The 23,672-nt window shown below is 44.0% G+C and overlaps 1 protein-coding gene across 1 annotated transcript in view; it reads right to left on the bottom strand.

The window, feature by feature from the left end:
• Positions 1-23,672, bottom strand: part of LOC139566288 (alpha-1,6-mannosylglycoprotein 6-beta-N-acetylglucosaminyltransferase A-like) — a 124,271-nt gene that overhangs the window by 43,410 nt on the left and 57,189 nt on the right. The window contains exons 4-10 of the mRNA XM_071387367.1: positions 21,283-21,359; positions 18,487-18,576; positions 16,688-16,759; positions 15,017-15,178; positions 13,548-13,717; positions 12,650-12,784; positions 1,542-1,675 (exon numbers count right to left, since the gene is read on the bottom strand). Coding sequence (XP_071243468.1) covers positions 1,542-1,675; positions 12,650-12,784; positions 13,548-13,717; positions 15,017-15,178; positions 16,688-16,759; positions 18,487-18,576; positions 21,283-21,359 — 840 coding nt within the window. The remainder of the gene's footprint in view (positions 1-1,541; positions 1,676-12,649; positions 12,785-13,547; positions 13,718-15,016; positions 15,179-16,687; positions 16,760-18,486; positions 18,577-21,282; positions 21,360-23,672) is intronic.

Genomic DNA, 23,672 nt, shown 5'->3' with positions numbered 1-23,672 from the left:
CTATATAGTATGCTACAGTAACTGTTCTGGGACTAGAGTCTGTACCTAGCCGGAAGCAGAGAAACAATTCTAGATGTGAACATGTTGTTATGGTTTTGGATTTGAGAACAGTAGAGAGAAGAACGACATTGGAAATGTTCCCTCTATGGCTTCAGTTCTAGCCTGGTTCCTAAAAGATATGTTGGTGCTGTCTTGCCAACGGCCATACGAGACAAGACAGCACAAACAGATCTGGGCGATCAGAGCCCTTTCCCTCTCCTGTCTCATTGGCCAGAGCCCTTTCCCTCTCCTGTCTCATTGGCCAGAGCCCTTTCTCCTGTCACTTTCCCTCGTCTACACCCTTTATCCAGTGATTTATGCTAGACTACTTAATGGTAATGAATGGAACCCAAGGCTAGGATTGATTTCCCTGTGGCGCCTTCTTTGTCTTAAATGATCTCTGTTACGTTTTAGTCTTAGGATGGAAGGAAATCCAACACTCAGAGTTAACATATTGAAACTTTATGTTTTGTTTATTCAAGCCCCATTGTTGTTGTTACACAACTGCAAGTGTGAGATTCAGTGACTTCCCTTAAGCCTGGAAACAGAGCTGTAATGACAGGATATAAAACAACACGCTGAGGATAAGGTGAATGTTTCTCCACAGGCAAGGGCAGGGGACACAAATCCAACATGCCAGATGCACCGAAACAAATCTGTGTTTCATTTCGACCCATGGTGTAACCCATGTAAGTTTGATTAGTTACAGATATCATCTAACCAGCTAGTAAACTGGATGACATGAAAAGACCTGCGTCGTATGAGAATGGCATACTCTATCCGCAACACAAAGGGTCTATTGAGCCTGGTCTGCTATTCCAGCCTGACGTGGGCCAAACCACTGAAACTGAGACCGGAGAGGGTTATTCATCCATTCTGGGTAAGATTTTGCTTTTCATCAGCCATGGGGAAAAGGTTAAAACACCCTGGGGTGGTGGACTCTCCCTCCCCACCCCTGGGTTGTGTTCATTAGGGCACGTAAAAGAAAACTTTTCAACGTGTTTTGCAAAGGAAAACAAAAATGAGTGTGTCTTTATTGGGCTCCCGAGTGGCGCAGTGGTCTAACGCACTGCATCTCAGTGCTTGAGACGTCCCTACAGACACCCTGGTTCGAATCCGGGTTGTATCACAACTGGTCGTGATTGGGAGTCCCATAGGGCGGCGCACAATTGGCCCAGCTTCGTCCGGATTTGGCCGGGGTAGGCCGTCACTGTAAATAAGAATTTGTTCTTAACGGACTTGCCTAGTTAAATAAAGGTTAAATGTAAAACTATTTATTTTTTATTGGATGAGTACAGGTTGCCCCTCTCTGTTTTAGACCATTTTCTTCCATTTGCTGCCTTATGAACATGACCCTCTCATTAGGTGGGAGTAGGGTGAAGTTGTCCCTAGATGCTGATCTTGGGTCAGTTTTGCATTTTCCCCACTCATGGTTAAGGTTAGGATTGGGGAGGAGAAGCTGATCCTAGATCTGCACCCCAGAGCCATTAGGTGGTACTTACGGAACATGGTGTTGAACTGCTGGGGGTTGAGGTTCCACTTGCCCCAGGGGGTCTTGTGGCCCTTAGACTGAGCATAGTGGGCGTGGTTGAACTCGGGCTCTGTGCCGAAGGAATCCAAAACCCGCAGCATACACCTGTAACACACACCAAACATGACAAAGTTATCATACACCTGTCCCCCACCACATTATAGTGTTAGCATACATCTGTAATACACACTGCATTACAGCCTTAATACACACTTCCAGCTGTATGCCTCAACCACTAATAAATGGTTAATGAATTACATGATGCATATCTTTTCCACACCTTCAGCATGGTCACAGATAGTGAACAAAGCACAGAGAGAGCTTCCTACTGATCAAACTTGAACAGTAAAGGTTACACTTCATGACTAATTAGAGGACCAGAGAAAGGATGTCATGTGCAATGGAATGACACATTCATGACCTTTTCTCTCTCGCTTTCTCTCAGTCGCTCCCCCTCTCTAATCAAGCCTTTAGCTTTCTCTCTCTCTCGCTCTCGCCATCTTTCTCTCTCCAGCTATCTCTCTTTCAGTCACCTTCTCTCAGTTCCTATCTTTCAGTTTCCCTGGCAGATGCTTTTTCAGATTTTATTTATTTTTTACATTTTATTTAACTAGGCAAGTCAGTTAAGAACAAATTCTTATTTACAATGACGGTCTAGGAACAGTGGGTTAACTGCCTTGTTCAGGGGCAGAACGACAGATGTTTTACCTTGTCAGCTTGGGGATTCGATCTACTGTAGCAACCTTTCGGTTACTGGCCCAACGCTCTAACCATTAGGCTACCTGCCGCCCCAATAATAAGTCCCCCACCCCAATTTTTTTTTGAAATCCTAAAAATAAACACCTGGCTATGCTTCACCACTATTCCTTTCCATCTTTAATCCTTCTGGACAGAGCCCAACATACTCATCTGATTGACCCCTGGTGGGGTGGAGGTGTAATAATGAGCATTAATCAAATTGATGAGGAGCCAGGAGTACCAGAGGGGCCGGCTAAGCTCAGTCTGGCAGCCCAGGCAAGGCCACTCCTGACCAGGCAGATGTTTCGCAGATGGTGGGTGGGTGTGTGTGCATGTGTGAGAAAGAGAGAGAAAGAGAGAGACAGTGCGAGTGTGTGTGTGCGTGTGTGAGAGACAGTGTGGGTCTTCTCAAGATGCTCAGGAAATAAGGGAAATGGATTCACAAATGAGGAAACTTAAGACCAGTGGGACTAAAGCCACAGCATGCAAATCTCTTCTTTTTGAGACACGTGTGTATTGTCAGACACAGTACAACATTCTTAGGAGATTATGAGAGAGAAAGAGAGAGAGATGCAGGTGAAATAGTCTTTCAAATGAGATTGTTGTAGACTGGAGACAAAGGTTGTAATTCAAACATTGTTCAGATCAGTGGCCAGGAGTACAAATCTGTCACCTTTAAGAAATCAGTCACGTGTTAATAATGATTTCCATGTAGTATTGAGAATTAGACAAACTGAAATTATAGCGTGTTATAGCCAGCAAATAATGATTACAGTTGATAGGATGACTGTTTCTGTAGTGAGAGTGTTTGAGAGAGATAGACCAATACATAGATCGATACAGAAAGATGGAGAGAAAGACCGAGTGAATGTGTGTATGTGCCTGCATGCATCTGTGTGTTTCCGTGTGTGCCTGCTTGTGTGTGTGCCTGCTTGTGTGTGTGTGCCTGCTTGTGTGTGTGTGTGCCTGCCTGCATCTGTGTGTTTCCGTGTGTGCCTGCTTGTGTGTGTGCCTGCTTGTGTGTGTGTGCCTGTGTGTGTGTGTGTGTGTGTGTGTGTGTGTGTGTGTGTGTGTGTGTGTGCCTGCCTGCATCTGTGTGTTTCCGTGTGTGCCTGCTTGTGTGTGTGCCTGCTTGTGTGTGTGTTGTGCCTGTGTGTGTGTTGTTTTAACACTTCTACATTCATGTGGATGCTACCATGATTATTTTGTGCCCAATAGAAATGAATGGTAAATATTGTATTGTGGAGTCACTTTTATTGTAAATAAGAATAGAATATGTTTCTGACCACTTCTACATTAATGTGGATGCTACCATGATTATGGATAGTCCTGAATGAATCTTGAATAATGATGAGTGAAAAAGTTAGATGCAAAAATATCATACCCCCCCCAAAATACTATCCTCCCCTGTTATTGTAATGGTGAGAGGTTAGCATGTCTTGGGGGTATGATATAAAATACTATCCTCCCCTGTTATTGTAATGGTGAGATGCTAGCATGTCTTGGGGGTATGATATAAAATACTATCCTCCCCTGTTATTGTAATGGTGAGATGCTAGCATGTCTTGGGGGTATGATATAAAATACTATCCTCCTCTGTTATTGTAATGGTGAGAGGTTAGCATGTCTTGGGGGTATGATATAAAATACTAACCTCCCCTGTTATTGTAATGGTGAGAGGTTAGCATGTCTTGGGGGTATGATATAAAATACTATCCTCCCCTGTTATTGTAATGGTGAGAGGTTAGCATGTCTTGGGGGTATGATATAAAATACTATCCTCCCCTGTTATTGTAATGGTGAGATGCTAGCATGTCTTGGGGGTATGATATAAAATACTATCCTCCCCTGTTATTGTAATGGTGAGATGCTAGCATGTCTTGGGGGTATGATATAAAATACTATCCTCCCCTGTTATTGTAATGGTGAGATGCTAGCATGTCTTGGGGGTATGATATAAAATACTATCCTCCCCTGTTATTGTAATGGTGAGATGCTAGCATGTCTTGGGGGTATGATATAAAATACTATCCTCCTCTGTTATTGTAATGGTGAGAGGTTAGCATGTCTTGGAGGTATGATATAAAATACTATCCTCCTCTGTTATTGTAATGGTGAGAGGTTAGCATGTCTTGAAGGTATGATATAAAATACTATCCTCCTCTGTTATTGTAATGGTGAGAGGTTAGCATGTCTTGGAGGTATGATATAAAATACTATCCTCCTCTGTTATTGTAATGGTGAGAGGTTAGCATGTCTTGGAGGTATGATATAAAATACTATCCTCCTCTGTTATTGTAATGGTGAGAGGTTAGCATGTCTTGGAGGTATGATATAAAATGCTAACCTCCCCTGTTACTGTAATGGTGAGAGGTTAGCATGTCTTGGGGGTATGATATAAAATGCTAACCTGCCCTGTTATTGTAATGGTGAGAGGTTAGCATGTCTTGGGGGTATGATATAAAATACTAACCCCTCCTGTTATTGTAATGGTGAGATGTTAGCATGTCTTGGGGGTATGATATAAAATACTATCCTCTCCTGTCATTGTAATGATGAAGGATAGCATGTCTTGGGGGTATGATATAAAATACTATCCTCCCCTGTTATTGTAATGGTGAGGGTTAGCATGGCTTGGGGGTATGATATAAAATACTATCCTCCCCTGTTATTGTAATGGTGAGGTGTTAGCATGTCTTGGGGGTATGATATAAAATACTATCCTCCTCTGTTATTGTAATGGGGAGAGGTTAGCATGTCTTGGGGGTATGATATAAAATACTAACCTCCCCTGTTATTGTAATGGTGAGAGGTTAGCATGTCTTGGGGGTATGATATAAAATACTAACCTCCCCTGTTATTGTAATGGTGAGAGGTTAGCATGTCTTGGGGGTATGATATAAAATACTATCCTCCTCTGTTATTGTAATGGTGAGAGGTTAGCATGTCTTGGGGATATGATATAAAATACTATCCTCTCCTGTCATTGTAATGGTGAAGGATAGCATGTCTTGGGGGTATGATATAAAATACTATCCTCCCCTGTTATTGTAATGGTGAGAGGTTAGCATGTCTTGGGGGTATGATATAAAATACTATCCTCTCCTGTCATTATAATGGTGAAGGATAGCATGTCTTGGGGGTATGATATAAAATACTATCCTCCTCTGTTATTGTAATGGTGAGAGGTTAGCATGTCTTGGAGGTATGATATAAAATACTATCCTCCTCTGTTATTGTAATGGTGAGAGGTTAGCACGTCTTGGGGGTATGATATAAAATACTATCCTCCCCTGTTATTGTAATGGTGAGAGGTTAGCATGTCTTGGGGGTATGATATAAAATACTATCCTCTCCTGTCATTGTAATGGTGAGAGGTTAGCATGTCTTGGAGGTATGATATAAAATACTATCCTCCCCTGTTATTGTAATGGTGAGAGGTTAGCATGTCTTGGGGGTATGATATAAAATACTATCCTCCTCTGTTATTGTAATGGTGAGAGGTTAGCATGTCTTGGGGGTATGATATAAAATACTATCCTCCTCTGTTATTGTAATGGTGAGAGGTTAGCATGTCTTGGAGGTATGATATAAAATACTATCCTCCCCTGTTATTGTAATGGTGAGATGTTAGCATGTCTTGGGGGTATGATATAAAATACTATCCTCCTCTGTTATTGTAATGGTGAGAGGTTAGCATGTCTTGGTGGTATGATATAAAATACTATCCTCCCCTGTTATTGTAATGGTGAGGTGTTAGCATGTCTTGGGGGTATGATATAAAATACTATCCTCCTCTGTTATTGTAATGGTGAGAGGTTAGCATGTCTTGGAGGTATGATATAAAATACTATCCTCCTCTGTTATTGTAATGGTGAGAGGTTAGCATGTCTTGGGGGTATGATATAAAATACTAACCCCTCCTGTTATTGTAATGGTGAGAGGTTAGCATGTCTTGGGGGTATGATATAAAATACTATCCTCCCCTGTTATTGTAATGGTGAGAGGTTAGCATGTCTTGGGGGTATGATATAAAATGCTAACCTCCCCTGTTATTGTAATGGTGAGAGGTTAGCATGTCTTGGAGGTATGATATAAAATACTATCCTCTCCTGTCATTGTAATGGTGAAGGATAGCATGTCTTGGGGGTATGATATAAAACACTATCCTCCTCTGTTATTGTAATGGTGAGGGTTAGCATGTCTTGGGGATATGATATAAAATACTATCCTCTCCTGTCATTGTAATGGTGAAGGATAGCATGTCTTGGGGGTATGATATAAAATACTATCCTCCCCTGTTATTGTAATGGTGAGAGGTTAGCATGTCTTGGGGGTATGATATAAAATACTATCCTCTCCTGTCATTATAATGGTGAAGGATAGCATGTCTTGGGGGTATGATATAAAATACTATCCTCCTCTGTTATTGTAATGGTGAGAGGTTAGCATGTCTTGGAGGTATGATATAAAATACTATCCTCCTCTGTTATTGTAATGGTGAGAGGTTAGCATGTCTTGGGGGTATGATATAAAATACTATCCTCCCCTGTTATTGTAATGGTGAAGGATAGCATGTCTTGGGGGTATGATATAAAATACTATCCTCCCCTGTTATTGTAATGGTGAGGGTTAGCATGTCTTGGGGGTATGATATAAAATACTAACCTCCCCTGTTATTGTAATGGTGAGAGGTTAGCATGTCTTGGGGGTATGATATAAAATACTATCCTCCCCTGTTATTGTAATGGTGAGGTGTTAGCATGTCTTGGGGGTATGATATAAAATACTAACCTACTCTGTTATTGTAATGGTGAGAGGTTAGCATGTCTTGGAGGTATGATATAAAATACTATCCTCCTCTGTTATTGTAATGGTGAGAGGTTAGCATGTCTTGGGGGTATGATATAAAATACTAACCCCTCCTGTTATTGTAATGGTGAGAGGTTAGCATGTCTTGGGGGTATGATATAAAATACTATCCTCCCCTGTTATTGTAATGGTGAGAGGTTAGCATGTCTTGGGGGTATGATATAAAATGCTAACCTCCCCTGTTATTGTAATGGTGAGAGGTTAGCATGTCTTGGTGGTATGATATAAAATACTATCCTCCCCTGTTATTGTAATGGTGAGGTGTTAGCATGTCTTGGGGGTATGATATAAAATACTATCCTCTCCTGTCATTGTAATGGTGAAGGTTAGCATGTCTTGGAGGTATGATATAAAATACTATCTTCTCCTGTCATTGTAATGGTGAAGGATAGCATGTCTTGGGGGTATGATATAAAATACTATCCTCCTCTGTTATTGTAATGGTGAGGGTTAGCATGTCTTGGGGATATGATATAAAATACTATCCTCTCCTGTCATTGTAATGGTGAAGGATAGCATGTCTTGGGGGTATGATATAAAATACTATCCTCCCCTGTTATTGTAATGGTGAGAGGTTAGCATGTCTTGGGGGTATGATATAAAATACTATCCTCTCCTGTCATTATAATGGTGAAGGATAGCATGTCTTGGGGGTATGATATAAAATACTATCCTCCTCTGTTATTGTAATGGTGAGAGGTTAGCATGTATTGGAGGTATGATATAAAATACTATCCTCCTCTGTTATTGTAATGGTGAGAGGTTAGCATGTCTTGGGGGTATGATATAAAATACTATCCTCCCCTGTTATTGTAATGGTGAAGGATAGCATGTCTTGGGGGTATGATATAAAATACTATCCTCCCCTGTTATTGTAATGGTGAGGGTTAGCATGTCTTGGGGGTATGATATAAAATACTAACCTCCCCTGTTATTGTAATGGTGAGAGGTTAGCATGTCTTGGGGGTATGATATAAAATACTATCCTCCCCTGTTATTGTAATGGTGAGAGGTTAGCATGTCTTGGGGGTATGATATAAAATACTAACCTCCCCTGTTATTGTAATGGTGAGAGGTTAGCATGTCTTGGGGGTATGATATAAAATACTATCCTCCTCTGTTATTGTAATGGTGAGGTGTTAGCATGTCTTGGGGGTATGATATAAAATACTAACCCCTCCTGTTATTGTAATGGTGAGATGTTAGCATGTCTTGGAGGTATGATATAAAATACTATCCTCTCCTGTCATTGTAATGGTGAAGGATAGCATGTCTTGGGGGTATGATATAAAATACTTTCCTCTCCTGTCATTGTAATGGTGAAGGATAGCATGTCTTGGGGGTATGATATAAAATACTATCCTCTCCTGTCATTGTAATGGTGAAGGATAGCATGTCTTGGGGGTATGATATAAAATACTATCCTCTCCTGTCATTGTAATGGTGAAGGATAGCATGTCTTGGGGGTATGATATAAAATACTATCCTCCCCTGTTATTGTAATGGTGAGGGTTAGCATGTCTTGGGGGTATGATATAAAATACTATCCTCCCCTGTTATTGTAATGGTGAGAGGTTAGCATGTCTTGGTGGTATGATATAAAATACTATCCTCCCCTGTTATTGTAATGGTGAGGTGTTAGCATGTCTTGGGGGTATGATATAAAATACTAACCTACTCTGTTATTGTAATGGTGAGAGGTTAGCATGTCTTGGAGGTATGATATAAAATACTATCCTCCTCTGTTATTGTAATGGTGAGAGGTTAGCATGTCTTGGGGGTATGATATAAAATACTAACCCCTCCTGTTATTGTAATGGTGAGAGGTTAGCATGTCTTGGGGGTATGATATAAAATACTATCCTCCCCTGTTATTGTAATGGTGAGAGGTTAGCATGTCTTGGGGGTATGATATAAAATGCTAACCTCCCCTGTTATTGTAATGGTGAGAGGTTAGCATGTCTTGGAGGTATGATATAAAATACTATCCTCTCCTGTCATTGTAATGGTGAAGGATAGCATGTCTTGGGGGTATGATATAAAATACTATCCTCCTCTGTTATTGTAATGGTGAGGGTTAGCATGTCTTGGGGATATGATATAAAATACTATCCTCTCCTGTCATTGTAATGGTGAAGGATAGCATGTCTTGGGGGTATGATATAAAACACTATCCTCCCCTGTTATTGTAATGGTGAGAGGTTAGCATGTCTTGGGGGTATGATATAAAATACTATCCTCTCCTGTCATTATAATGGTGAAGGATAGCATGTCTTGGGGGTATGATATAAAATACTATCCTCCTCTGTTATTGTAATGGTGAGAGGTTAGCATGTCTTGGAGGTATGATATAAAATACTATCCTCCTCTGTTATTGTAATGGTGAGAGGTTAGCACGTCTTGGGGGTATGATATAAAATACTATCCTCCCCTGTTATTGTAATGGTGAGAGGTTAGCATGTCTTGGGGGTATGATATAAAATACTATCCTCTCCTGTCATTGTAATGATGAAGGATAGCATGTCTTGGGGGTATGATATAAAATACTATCCTCCCCTGTTATTGTAATGGTGAGGGTTAGCATGTCTTGGGGGTATGATATAAAATACTAACCTCCCCTGTTATTGTAATGGTTAGCATGTCTTGGGGGTATGATATTTGTGCGTCTAACTTTCTCACTAATCATTATTCAGGACGATCCGTAATCATGGTGGCATTCACATTAATGTAGAATTGTTCTATATTAGAAGCTGTTCTGGAGAGGCTGGAAAATGAAAGACACTTAAAGATGCAGTCCAGGATCTTAAGCACGACACATTTGTAACATATTGTACAAATTGGATGTAACATATTATAGGAATTGCAAAAAATAACATATTATACGTAATGAATCACAATTGGATGACGTAGTACACAAAAAAATGATGACGTAGTACACAAAAAAAACAGGGACCCGTTTTGGCTCGTGAGCACCATTTTCAAAACTACTGGCTGAAATGATACAAAGGTTCTGGAGCATCGCTTTAAGTAGAGAGGGAGAGATCTGGATAGACAAGGAGAAGGAAGGAGAGGACATATGTAAGAACGTAAACAAGACAGGATTAGATAACTATGAGACCAAACTGTTCCATGACGTGATTCGTCAGCTTAAAAATCCAAAATGCACATTCAACAGAAGTTTTGCCTGAAGTTACAGTAAAACAGTGGCATCTTATAACCTTCCTGGAAGTGCACATCACAATATCCACACTGAATCAAGTGGCCAAATGTAAATGTCTTCACCAATATGTATAATGAGGAATTAATCAATACACTCATGAAAGTGCCTGCTGGAACCTGCATTACGACCACACCGTCTGTAAAAAGGTTGAGTCTGTGTCCCAAACGGCTCCCTATTCCCTAAATAGCGCACTACTTTTGACCAGGGGCCTTGGTCAAAACAATTGCATATTATTAGGGAATAGGGACCCGTTTGGGATGCATCCCAGTCAATTTCCTCAGAGCAAGATGAAACAGAATGCAAACCCGAAACAAACAAGAAGTGTTGACACGAGAAAGGAAACCTTGGGGCTATTAGCGAACCTGACTTCTTGTTCTCACAAGGCAGTTCTCGTAACAACCTCCAACCACACCGATGGGATACATCAGAGGAACAATTAGTCCCACTTAAGACCAGTGGGACTAAAGCCACAGCATGCAAATCTCTTCTTTTTGAGACACTTGTCTATTGTCAGACACAGTACAACATTCTTAGGAGATTATGAGAGAGAGAGAGAGAGAAGAGAGAGAGAGAGAGAGAGAGAGAGAGAGAGAGAGAGAGAGAGAGAGAGAGAGAGAGAGAGAGAGAGAGAGAGAGAGAGAGAGAGAGAGAGATAGAGAGAGAGAGAGAGAGAGAGATGCAGGTGAAATAGTCTTTCAAATGAGATTGTTGTAGACTGGAGACAAAGGTGGTAATTGAAACATTGTTCAGATCAGTGGCAAAGAGTAAGGCGACGGTTCAGACAGTCCTATCAGTGGAGCGGACAATGCACGCACGCGCACAATAGAGAGTGGGCAGAAAACAGACACATTAACAGACACAAACATGACCACTGCTCCACTAAGAGTTAAGACCTTGACCCGATGTTCCCATGGAAACGGCCTACCAACATTGGAACATCAAACGATTGTGCTCAGACATAATGCAATTGTAGCCCAGTGAAAGAACAGTTTGATGACAGCCACTGTAACAGAGCTGGTTCACATGATAGTGAGCTTGTTTGATGAGTAACCTTGCATGAGACCTGAAGACTTTTGTTAGCTTGAATAAAATAGGCAGGAGGGGCAGGCCCAGCTCGGTCTGGTCTGCATGGCCCCCGAATCTGATCCGGGTGACTCAATTGGTAGAGCATGGCGCTTGCAATGCCAGGGTTTTGGGTCCGATTCCCACGGGGGACCAGTACGAGAAAAAAGTATGAAAATGTATGCACTCACTACTGTAAGTTGCTCTGGATAAGAGCATCTGCTAAATAACTAAAATATAAATCCAGCCTGGGCCTTGGTCTCAGCCTACTCATTCAGATGCTAATGAGTGTGTAAATCACATCTGGTACCTCCTCTGTGCCTGGATCTTTGTCTCCTGAATAGCTACCCCACCAGGTATCAAATGAGCTGCAGGAAATAGGCCTCTTTTCATCCCGCCAACCTCTCTCCGCTTCGCTCCAATCAGTAAATGAGCGGTGGGCGAACACTCTGACATCGTGCCCCAGCAATGCTTGGCATCCTACAGGGAGGGATACAGCCTCGGGAGACTCAAAGGGACACAGACAGAGAGCCTGACACTGTTACCACTTCCCAATTAGTCAGAGCAGCAAGGAGGCTGCGGATTCCAAAGAGATCTCATCAAATCAAATCAAATTTCCCCCCTGACACAGACGTAAACGAGGATACCAGGAAACTCATTGGATGAAAAACTAGGATGCTCATATTTTAACTAAGACATTGTATGACGAGTCAGATATATTTCAGAACCATGTGTATGCGAGATGAGTTGTGTTAGTCGATAGGTGTTCTTCTAGGAAGGAGATGTGTAAGTAACCTCTCTCGTGCTCTCCATCTAACTAAATGAACAACATCACACACACTCCCGAGTGGCGCAGCGGTCTAAGGCACTGCATCTCAGTGCTAGAGGCATCACTACAGACCCTGGTTTGATTCCCGGCTGTATCACAACCGGCCGTGATTGAGGATGCAGGATTGGGACATAGGGCTGCGCACAATTGGCCCAGCATCATCCAGGTTAGGGTTTGGCCGGGGTAGGCAGTCATTGTAAATAAAAATGTGTTCTTAACTGACTTGCCTAGTTAAATAAAGGTTAAATAAAAATAAATAAAAATACATCACACATCCCAGCCCATAACTTATGGATGACGTGGATGTGTATAAATACTATCAGACAGACAGACAGACTTCAAGATATGGAGTACTTACTGGTAGTGGACCCAGGAGGGCCCCAGTGTCTTCTTGAACTGGGTCAGGCCCACAATGTCAATGTAGATGAGCTCCACCACCTTGTCCCCCTGGGTGGGGCAGCTGGACTTGTTCCCCATCACTCTCCTCATGATCCTGCACGAGAGGGAGTGGGCTTAGTTAGGACACACAGGGTGTATCTGAAATGGCACCATATTCCCCTATATAGTTCACTACTTTTGACCAGGGCTCTGCGGTTGAGAACAGTTTTAAATTCACTGTAACATGGACAATAACGTGGTATTGTATTATATAAAAAAAGAGAGCAACGACACATGATGTAAACACACAGCAAACAAAGAGAAGAAAGCTATGGATTGTTTACACACAGTAAACCCCTCTTATGCAAATAGGAAGTAATATGAGACAGGTTTGACCTAACGAGGCGGGACTAGAGCACACAAAGAACATGTGGGTGTTTTTCAGAAGCAGGTGGGTTGCAACCACCTCACATTACACTAGCTTTAGCTGTATTGTACTTCTGCTGCTCATTCCATAGGTGACCTTGGGGAGGTAATACCTGGGGCTGTATGTATCAAGCATCTCAGAGTAGGAGTGCTGCTGATTTAGGATCAGTTTAGCCTTTTAGAGCACAATGAATAAGACTACATGGACAGGGGAGACCTGGGCCTGTATCCATAAAGTGTCTCAGAGTAGGAGTGCTGATGATCTAGGATCAAGTCCCAACCTGTCCATATAACCTTATTCATTATGATCCTAGAACTGTTCAATAAGAAACGCTCTTCATAATTCTACGTTGGAAAACGTTTTAACCGCTTCGGTACGGTACTCCGCACTGAACACCACCCAGATATGTCTGAGGGGTGCGCACACACACACACACACACTACGGACTCACTCTTTGAGCTCGGCCAGTGAGGCGGAGATGCGTACGTCGTGGCCCAGCAGGTAGAGGGTGGTGATGAGGTCACTCCATTGCAACAGCTCCCCCAGGGGGCCCCCACTGAAGGCGTTCTCTGCAATCTTGAAGCCCGACTCCTTGGTCAACAGGCCCAGGTGCACCAGGATCTGACGAAGAGAGAGGGGCATAGATAGTGTCAGTTTAAATCTATTGTTTCTCATTGTGGCTCAGTTGGTTAAAGCATGGCGCTAGCAATGCCAGGGTTGCGAGTTTGATTCCCAATGGTGCTATCAATACAGAAGAGTATGGAAATGGGTTATATCATCAACATTTAAGAAATTCATACAGTATTACTGGAACCCAATAAATCATGGTGTAATATAGTGTGCAACTTTCTTTATTCAAGTATGTTCGGGCACATCGCCAACCATCTGGTTGTGCGTCTTTAGTTCTTGAAGTAATCCAAACGCAATTCAATGGGTTGGAAAAATGTAATAAGGCATTTTCCCTATTCAAATGGCAGGCTCGTTTCAAGTCCCTGAGTACAACATGGCACAATGTAAGATGCACTCCACAGAAGACGTATCATTATTAACATCAGAGCGCACACGTCTCCTTCTATTCACCAGGGAACACACTGAGCCACAGGAGAGAATCCAACATTACAATGTTCTGTGCTTTCATGGACGTCTCAACACACTTTCAGCTGCTGTGTTAGCCAGCGTCTCAAACAGCACCCTATTCCCTATATAGGTCCCATAGTAGTACACTATGTAGGGGATAGGGTGCAATTTGGGATGGAGACACAATCACCAAGGTGCATTGTTCAGGGATTAATGGGTATAGAGAGGATTATGACTGTAATAATATAAAAATCAACCTTCAGCACACTATGACTGTGTTTCAAATGGCACCCTATTCCCTATATAGTGCACTACTGTCGGCCAGGGAATATAAGGCTATGGTGAAAAGTATTGCAATTTACAGGGAATAGGGTGCAATTTGGGACCAAGCCTATCTTGACTCTTTAGGGTCATGGAAATGGGGCAGGCGCCTTGTTCCTAGCCTGATCCCAGATCTGTTTGTGCGGTCTTGCCAAGTTGACAAGAGACTTTGTTCCACTCTAACTAGAGGAAGTAGGGATCTCACCATATGTCATATCCACACTGTTAAAAGCCGTAAAGTCAGAAAGAGGAAGTCCTGAAGATCACTAGGGAACTGAAACATCCATTATTAATCGTTGGGGCCAGGTAGCTACCCAGAACACAATGGACTTTCCTTGTTTCAATATTCTCAGTTCAGAAAGGCATGGGCTGATTCTATTCTCTTGTCCAAGTAGCTAATATATTTTCGGCGGTGTGTTTGTGTGTGTGAGTACGTGCGTGCAAGTGTTTAAGTGCAGGCTTGCATGAATATGTGTGTGCGTGCACATGAGTACGTTTTTTGAGAGTGTGTCCGTGTCCTACCTTCTTCCTCTTGCGCTTGGCCAGGTTCTGCTTGGCAGCCAGGGCGTGGATGGCGTTGATCCAGGGGTCTTCCATGCGCTTGATCCGGAGCATCATCCAGCGGAACTCCTCTCGCCGAGACATGACCCGGTATAGCTCCTCAAAGCTCGTCCGGATCTCCGTCTAGGAAGACACGACACAATTTAGACACCCCTACTCTTTAGGCGTTATAGTTTAACCCATTAACCTCTTACAAGGTTTACCCTATAGAAGGAGAGCGTTAGCCTCTGAAAGGGGGTAGGTAGACAGTCAGTAGGCACATTTGTTTTGGATCGGCAGAAGCCCCAGGTGGGCGGAGTGTGCACATTTTAGACTGAAGTGAAATCTCCACCCACCTGGGGCACAGGACGATGACAAACGAGCACGCCCAATTGTGTTTGTCGTGATCAGTTTGAGCAAGGAGGCAGAGAATCGCTGATCTTCATTACATAATGAGTAGTTACGTAGGATTTGAGGTCATTTGTAGATCAGTGATTCTGTAACGCTGTCAATCTCCAACACGCACATTGGATATACAGGATATAGAGAGGATTCTCATCAACTTAAACACTTAAGCTACAAAGTGCCAGGCTCTCTTTGCATTACAAAGACATATGGCTCCTCATTGAATGCAGGAATGGAATGATACCAATCTACACATTTCTCCGCTTCTCTCGGGTCAATATTTAAGAAAGCCTTCCCACAGGCGGCTTGGTTGAGATGTAGTCCTGCCTGCCATTAACAGCTGCTAAAGCTGGGGCAACAACGCACTAACAAAGCTCTGGCAGTGTATTACCATCCCTCATCAGGACAGGAAATCACTGGGAGAGAATAGTCTGGGGGGTCGTGTCCAAAATGGCAACCTATTCCCTATATAGTGCACTACTTTAAACCATAGCGTTATGGGCCCAGGTCAACAACAACAACAACAAAATCACAGCCACCATCAATGGTGATCTCAAAGACAAAAGGACATCCGAAGGGGGGAAAAGAGTATTACATTTGGACTTATCGCATTATCCATATCCAGGAGTATATTTAAAGCCAGTAACGGCGAGCCACGCCCGGAGTTCTGACCTCAGACAGCCCTGTAAGGAGATTTGAGCGAGTGCCCATTGGCATGGCGACAGGCGTCATGGTATAAATCCACTCCTGCTCTATAGTCAGTTACTAACGGAATCACTGGAGTGACTCTACTCTTCAGACGGTGTGTGTGTTAGCCTATGTGCAGCATCTAACATTGCTTATGCATTAGCCGATACCATTTGAGCTAAAAGACAAGTGGAAGAGGTCATTTCTAAAGAGCACATGTTCTAACATTATAAAAGCTATTCAATGCCCTCGTGACTTGGCATTTGTCTTCAGGCTGGGTATTCTGTCTGGCCAGTCCCCCAGAGGGGTGAGAGTGAAAAGGACTGGCCAGGCTGTTGGTTTTTCAGCAGGGTGCAGAGACTGGCACTTACGCCCTTTTCACTATTGTGTTTTATGATATTTTCTTATCACGTTGTCATTTTCACATCGTGCCGACCCGAACCGAACTGTGTTGGCTCTAATATCTTATTTTCCCGTTGTCCTTTCCAGCGTGGTTCAAGCAACTATACTCAGTTTGTCTCGGCTTGGCAGTGTGGAAAGCCCTTCAGTTCAGACACTCACCTGGCCCCTCCGGTCGGCCTCCTCGTCCAATGTCTTGGTCCTCCACAGCAGGCGCGGGCACCAGTTCTCCACCTAAAATGACATTAACATCAGAACATAACATCAGAAGGAACTGAGATGGAAAATGTGACAGAGTATGGGCCTGTAAACTCTGCCAACGGAGAGGAGAGAGAGGAGGACGCATGGGCGAGGGAGGGAGGAAGGGACACTAGGGTTGTGTCCCAAAATGGCACCCTCTTCCCTATATGGTGCCCTACGTTAGATAAGAGCCATATAGGCCCTGGTCAAAAGCAATTCACTATATAGGAAATAGGGTAACATTTGGGATGCAAGCCTAGGAAGCAAATCAGGCAATCATTAGGCAGGTAATTGTTTCAGTGAAAGCAGATGTCATGCCGACAGAGGCCTGGCTCACTTTGTTCTCACTTCAGAGGTTCTGGGGGGGAGGCGGTGGGTGTTTGATGCATCGACTAGCAATGGTGGGCCCAGCCTCACCGTCGAGTGCAGATACAGAGATAGACAGAGAAGCAATTTGGCCCCAGCCTACTGTAATGACATCCTATTCCCTATATAGTGCACTACTTTAGGGGTTTCTGGCTGATAGGGTGTAGGGCTCTGGCCAAAAGTAGAGAGGCAGAGAGAGAAAGAACAAGGCTGATACTACATGGAAATACATGCATATCGCCATTGTGAAAGCAAGTGTGACTTAGAGAGATAGAGAGCTGTCTCGCTGCATAGACCTCTCACTGGCTGCACACCTAAAAGTTCCCTATTGGCCCTAGTCAAGAGTTACTGTACTAAATAGGGAATAGGATGGCATTTGGTACGCAGCCACCCTCTCTCCCTTAAAGGAAAATTACAGTCCCAAAATGCTTTACATGTCAGCAATCAAGTTCTCATGCTATATAAACGTTCAAAATACAGAAATGCAGCCGGTGTTATGCATTTTGCATCATATGATGCTGAGTGTTGCATAATATGACGCAAAATGCATCATACTGGCTTTATTTTGAAAGTGAAATATCTTGATTGCTGCCAAGCAAAACATTTTGGGACTATACTCAACAATGGACTGATGAAACAAATACTAGAATATAGTTTTGGGGTGGAGTTTTCCTTTAATGGATATGGTACATGTCTCTCCCAACAGGTTTTTTCAGTAGAGTAAAATGACACTTCCCCCAAGCACTGATCTCAACTGATACAACATTTATAAGCTCCCATATCTGACCAGCTCCCAAATCTGACCAGCTCCCATATCTGACCAGCTCCCATATCTGACCGAGAATAATCAACATAAAGAGTCAGGGACTTGAGTTTGATTAAAACAAACTTCAGTTCAGTCATTGCTACTTAGCAATGAGCTTCTCATTGACCACCAGAGGACAAACCTTATTTGTGAATGCTACGGTATAAATGGGCTTTACATCTCGAGTGTTGTGTTTGCATGTGCGTACCGTACTCGCTAGGGTCATCAGAATGCTACAGTACATGTTTCCATATTAACTCCTAAAAAGAAAATCTGCGCTGTAGGATAAATAGTTCAGTCGTCAAGGGCGCGTGGAGTTGCAGTGGATGAATACGTAAAGAGCTGGGGCGTTCCACGTCCCCCAGGCTGTTAACACTGAATGTCAATGAGTAGATCAAACCACACTGTAGCCACTGTGCACCCGGGCACAGACACACGGGCACAGACACACGGGCACAGACACACGGGCACCGACACACGGGCACCGACACACGGGCACAGACACACGGGCACAGACACACGGGCACATACAGACACAGACACCACTCACCTCGCTGAGATATATGAAGAAGGAGCAGGTGGAGCCGTCCACGCCATAGTTAGTGTAGCATGAGTCTGACCGCCACATGTCCTTCATCCACTGAGGAAGAGGAGGAGACTTGATCAGGACTGAACACAATAGGTACCAGTATAGCGTATCAATCCACATGCCTTGGCCAGTCCTCCCATCCCATGTGTAGGAGCTCTGAGCTATTTGACCAGACCCAAGTCTGTCTGTGTGTGTGTGTGTGGACTCAATCCAAGAAAAAGAACCAGGCAATATAAGCAAAGAAACAGGGACAAAAAAAAGTGTCTCTGGGCAAAGTGTCAATGTCACTGAAAGTGAAAAAGTGTTTTGGTTAAACGGGCTGACGTTTCCGAGATTTAACCGCAAAAATACATTGTTTTCAGATGTTCACAGATGGAGATGTGCAAAACGGCAGGTAGCCTCGTGGTTAGTGTTGGACTAGTAACCGAAAGGTTGCTGGATCGCCCCTGAACAACTGCCCCTGAACAAGGCAGTTAACCCACTGTTCCTAGACCGTCATTGTAAATAAGAATTTGTTCTTAACTGACTTGCCTAGTTAAAAAAAGGTTAAAGAAAAAAGAAGAAAATAAAAAATCTGCTGAAGCCCAGTGAAGGCGCAGAGTGAAGGAGCAGAGTGAAGGCGCAGAGTGAACGGGGCAGAGTGAAAGAGCAGAGTGAAGGCGCAGAGTGAAGGAGCAGAGTGAAGGCGCAGAGTGAACGGAGCAGAGTGAAGGAGCAGAGTGAAGGAGCAGAGTGAACGGAGCAGAGTGAAGGAGCAGAGTGAACGGAGCAGAGTGAAGGAGCAGAGTGAAGGAGCAGAGTGAACGGAGCAGAGTGAAGGAGCAGAGTGAACGGAGCAGAGTGAAGGAGCAGAGTGAACGGAGCAGAGTGAAGGAGCAGAGTGAAGGAGCAGAGTGAAGGAGCAGAGTGAAGGAGCAGAGTGAACGGAGCAGAGTGAAGGAGCAGAGTGAACGGAGCAGAGTGAAAGCGCAGAGTGAAGGAGCAGAGTGAACGGAGCAGAGTGAAGGAGCAGAGTGAACGGAGCAGAGTGAAGGAGCAGAGTGAAGGAGCAGAGTGAAGGAGCAGAGTGAAGGAGCAGAGTGAACGGAGCAGAGTGAAGGAGCAGAGTGAACGGAGCAGAGTGAAGGCGCAGAGTGAAGGAGCAGAGTGAAGGCGCAGAGTGAACGGAGCAGAGTGAAGGAGCAGAGTGAAGGAGCAGAGTGAACGGAGCAGAGTGAAGGAGCAGAGTGAAGGCGCAGAGTGAACGGAGCAGAGTGAAGGAGCAGAGTGAAGGCGCAGAGTGAACGGAGCAGAGTGAAGGAGCAGAGTGAAGGCGCAGAGTGAAGGAGCAGAGTGAACGGAGCAGAGTGAAGGAGCAGAGTGAAGGAGCAGAGTGAAGGAGCAGAGTGAAGGCGCAGAGTGAACGGAGCAGAGTGAAGGAGCAGAGTGAAGGAGCAGAGTGAAGGCGCAGAGTGAAGGAGCAGAGTGAAGGCGCAGAGTGAACGGAGCAGAGTGAAGGAGCAGAGTGAAGGAGCAGAGTGAAGGAGCAGAGTGAAGGAGCAGAGTGAACGGAGCAGAGTGAAGGAGCAGAGTGAAGGAGCAGAGTGAAGGAGCAGAGTGAACGGAGCAGAGTGAAGGAGCAGAGTGAAGGCGCAGAGTGAAGGCGCATAGTGGGGCTACGACTTGGCCAAGGCTACGGGGGAATATGGCAATCACTTACAGTCTGGGTTAGGAATAATGGTGTTCCACTCCAACACTGACACATTAAGGCTGAGTCTCAAATGACACCCTATTCATTATGGGCCCTTGTCAAAAGTAGTGCACTACATAGGGAATAGGCTGCCATTTGGAACGTAGCCTACCTCTTTCCATCACTGCAATTTCCATCAGATTTTTCTATGCGATTTCCATCCATTGTTTTTGAATGACTAGGCTATGCAGAGTCGGTGTAGGTTTATATGAGACTGCCCTAACTAATTCCACTGAGATTGACAGCCACCCAAGTAAGTCCCCTGGAATGAGTCACGCAAGGCAGATGAAAACATCACGTGCAGCTAATTGACTTAAAAGGTATTCTACAGGGGTTTATGAATTCCAATGTATATTGTAATCGGAAGGAGCAAGAAGTCTTCAATATGTCTTTTGTTCCTGCTAAAAACCTTGTGAAAGATTATTCTAATAATAATTATTCCATCCATCAGAGCACAATAACAGGAAGGAAAAGGATGCCAGTAGGAAGTTTGTACCATGTACAGTATTATATAGCACTGTGACAGCTGGGATTATTCTGAAGTTATTTTACTAGCCAACAGTTTTATCAGCAGAAACATTTAGGCCACGCGCAAACAGAATACATTGAAAAGCTGCAAAGCTGCATTATGATTTAACCTCAATAAAACACTTGAGATTTAAATGTGCTTGATATAATCCCATTAAAAAAAGAGAAAGAGACAAAGGGAGGCTAAATAGGACAAAACAGCTCCTCTGTTTCCGCTATGGAGCATGTTTGAGCCCTGTTTTGTCTCTTTTAAAAATGGTGATCGGCTAGCCATGGCTGCCTTTCCTTGGTTGCCAGTGGAGGCTTGGGAGCAGCGCACAGAGCAGATGGCCTTTATGATATGACGGTATCTGCTCCGGGCAGACTCTGGCCTGGGGCTGGAGGGCTGTGATTACTGCTGCTGCTGGTGGTTACTGTGTGTGTGTGACTGTGTGTGTGTGACTGTGTGTGTGAGACTGTGTGTGTGAGACTGTGTGTGTGAGACTGTGTGCGTCGCTGACCTTGACTTTGCTCTCACAGTGAGGGAAGCCGTCCATGGGGGGAAGCTCACATTTCTCCTGAGCGCCGTTCAGCAGATCTGAGGAAAGAGAGGAGAGAGATAGGAGAGAGAAAGAGAGGAGAGAAAAAGAGAGGAGAGGATCAATAAGGTCAGGCACCAGCGCTGGGAGCAAACCGTGCAGGTCTGGAATTGACAAACAAAGACGACACGGAGAGATCAATACACACGCATGAATGAACACACTCCTGTGCACATACACACTGCCTCAGGCATGTATGAGCATGACACAACAAAAATACACACACACTCACACACACTCTTTGGGTTTACACATCGAAAAGCTCCGAACAACCACCGACTTCACTGGGTCTGTAATTCCATGTACCCTCAGGGAGGTGGTGGTATTTTGAAGAGACTGAACATGGCCCAGAACTGAAACAACATATGTATGCATGTGATGTGTGCTCTCTCCCAATAGCACGAGCACAGGTAGCGTAACTTGTGTGACCACATGGTACCATCCATCTAGCCATCCGCGACAGATACATGATGCCAGTAAGGCTGTGCTATGCTGTGCTATGCTGCTCCCCTGGCCAGGCATACAGTGGTGATTTCTATACCGGACGCAGCAGACTGACGCAGGTTCAGATAAGCTCGCTCTCTGCCAGCCTCACACCGAGACAACAGACATAGGTGGAGTTTAGATATGTCGGCGGTACTAAAAGGCGTTAATGGAACGGGGTGCTGGGAAAAGTCACATTCCAATAATTCTTTGTAAAAAAAATAAAAAAATATTGGGTGCATCCCAAAATGCCCCTCTGTTTCCTATATAGTGCAAAACCTTAGCGCACTCGTGTTCCTGTGAGGATGAAAACACCAGGGTTGGGAGAAGGTGTCCCATTAAGAAATGGCTGGTTCATGACAGAGGTGATGAGGCTCAGTCAGGGCTGTAATTTCTCAGGGGGCTGTCTGAAAGGCTGTCATCATGCCCATCGTCAAGATTGCCCTGTCATCACTTCATGGCTGATACTCTCTCACAGTCCGAGGGAAACTTAGTTTGGACTGACAAGAGGATATTGCCATTGGGCCTGTGGCTTGGCCATGAGTGAATTACAGGTATCAACACAGGCCTTTAAACGAGTTCGATAACAATAAGGGAACCTTTGCCGACTGCGTGTTTTGTCCTGTTAAAAATCTCTTAACAGTCACTACCTGTTCTGTGAACATTTGTTCTGAAGTAAAAAGCAAAGCATCTGCACAAAATGGATAGAAAAGAGGCAGGCTTTTTACCATTTGCAACCCATTGGGAGCTTGCCAATAACAAAGAGGCAGACAGAGTGACCAAATCTTGCATCCAAAAGTCCTGCGGCTTGTACAGAGCCAAATATTAGACAACGCATCACTTTGTTCTCTAGCGATTGATCAGTCCTAGATGAATTATTAACCCTTCAGGGTCGGCTCAGCCCAAACTCTGAGTTCTGACGAGACCCGCCGTGATTGGGCTAAAGATAAGACTAAAACTCTACAGTGCATAGACCACTGAGAATTCTTCCTTCTCTAGCATTCACTAAGAAACAAAGAGATTTCAGTGAGAGAGAAGAAAATGTATCAGAATTCTAATGAACAGAATGTCATGTGATCTCTGCACACAAAGCCATTCTATCCTATCACGTCAGGAGTGTGTGTGTGTGTGTGTCAGTTACTGGGAGGGGACCTCATTCTGATAATATGTAGTCTCTACTCAAGGAAAAAATCACTGATTGAAATTCGTTGAATGCACACAGCGCTTTGGCTTAATAACCCTCGATGTAAAGAGCTCATGCCTCAACGCGGCCCTCTCGTCTATTTTAATATCCTTGTTGTTTTCATACTCGCAATGGCTATGCAATACATCATTTATATTATAGACAGCATAGTGTTGGATACAGTAAACGATGGTGATAAGACAAATGAGAACGCTCCGGGGTGAAGTTCCACCTAGGTACAGATCTAGAATGAGCTTCCCTCCCTCGAACTTAACATTAACCATAGTGAGGTAAACGCAAAACTGACTCGAGATCAGCATCTAGCGGACACTTCAACCTACACCAATGAGAACCAAATAAGAGGGACATTCGCTGCTATTCACCAACTTCCAGTGGGTCCAAACCACCTAAAGATGCCTTTGAAGCTGCTCTCTCCCGTTTCAGCCATTATCTGCTAAAAGAAGCCTTTGAGTGAGATGAGAGAGAAGACAGTCAATCAGCGTGTTTGAGGGGATCAGTTTGAACGAGGCGATGCGCAGAATCAATCATCACATAATGAGTAACCCCTAGCAGTGATTCTGGGCAGTCCAACTGCAATGGAATCACACATGCCCAACGCAACACCCTGAGCCAGTGTGTGTGACAC

This window comes from Salvelinus alpinus, chromosome 38 (genome assembly GCF_045679555.1).
Source record: "Salvelinus alpinus chromosome 38, SLU_Salpinus.1, whole genome shotgun sequence".
Lineage (NCBI taxonomy): Eukaryota > Metazoa > Chordata > Actinopteri > Salmoniformes > Salmonidae > Salvelinus > Salvelinus alpinus.
This window is presented reverse-complemented; position numbering and strand designations above follow the sequence as displayed.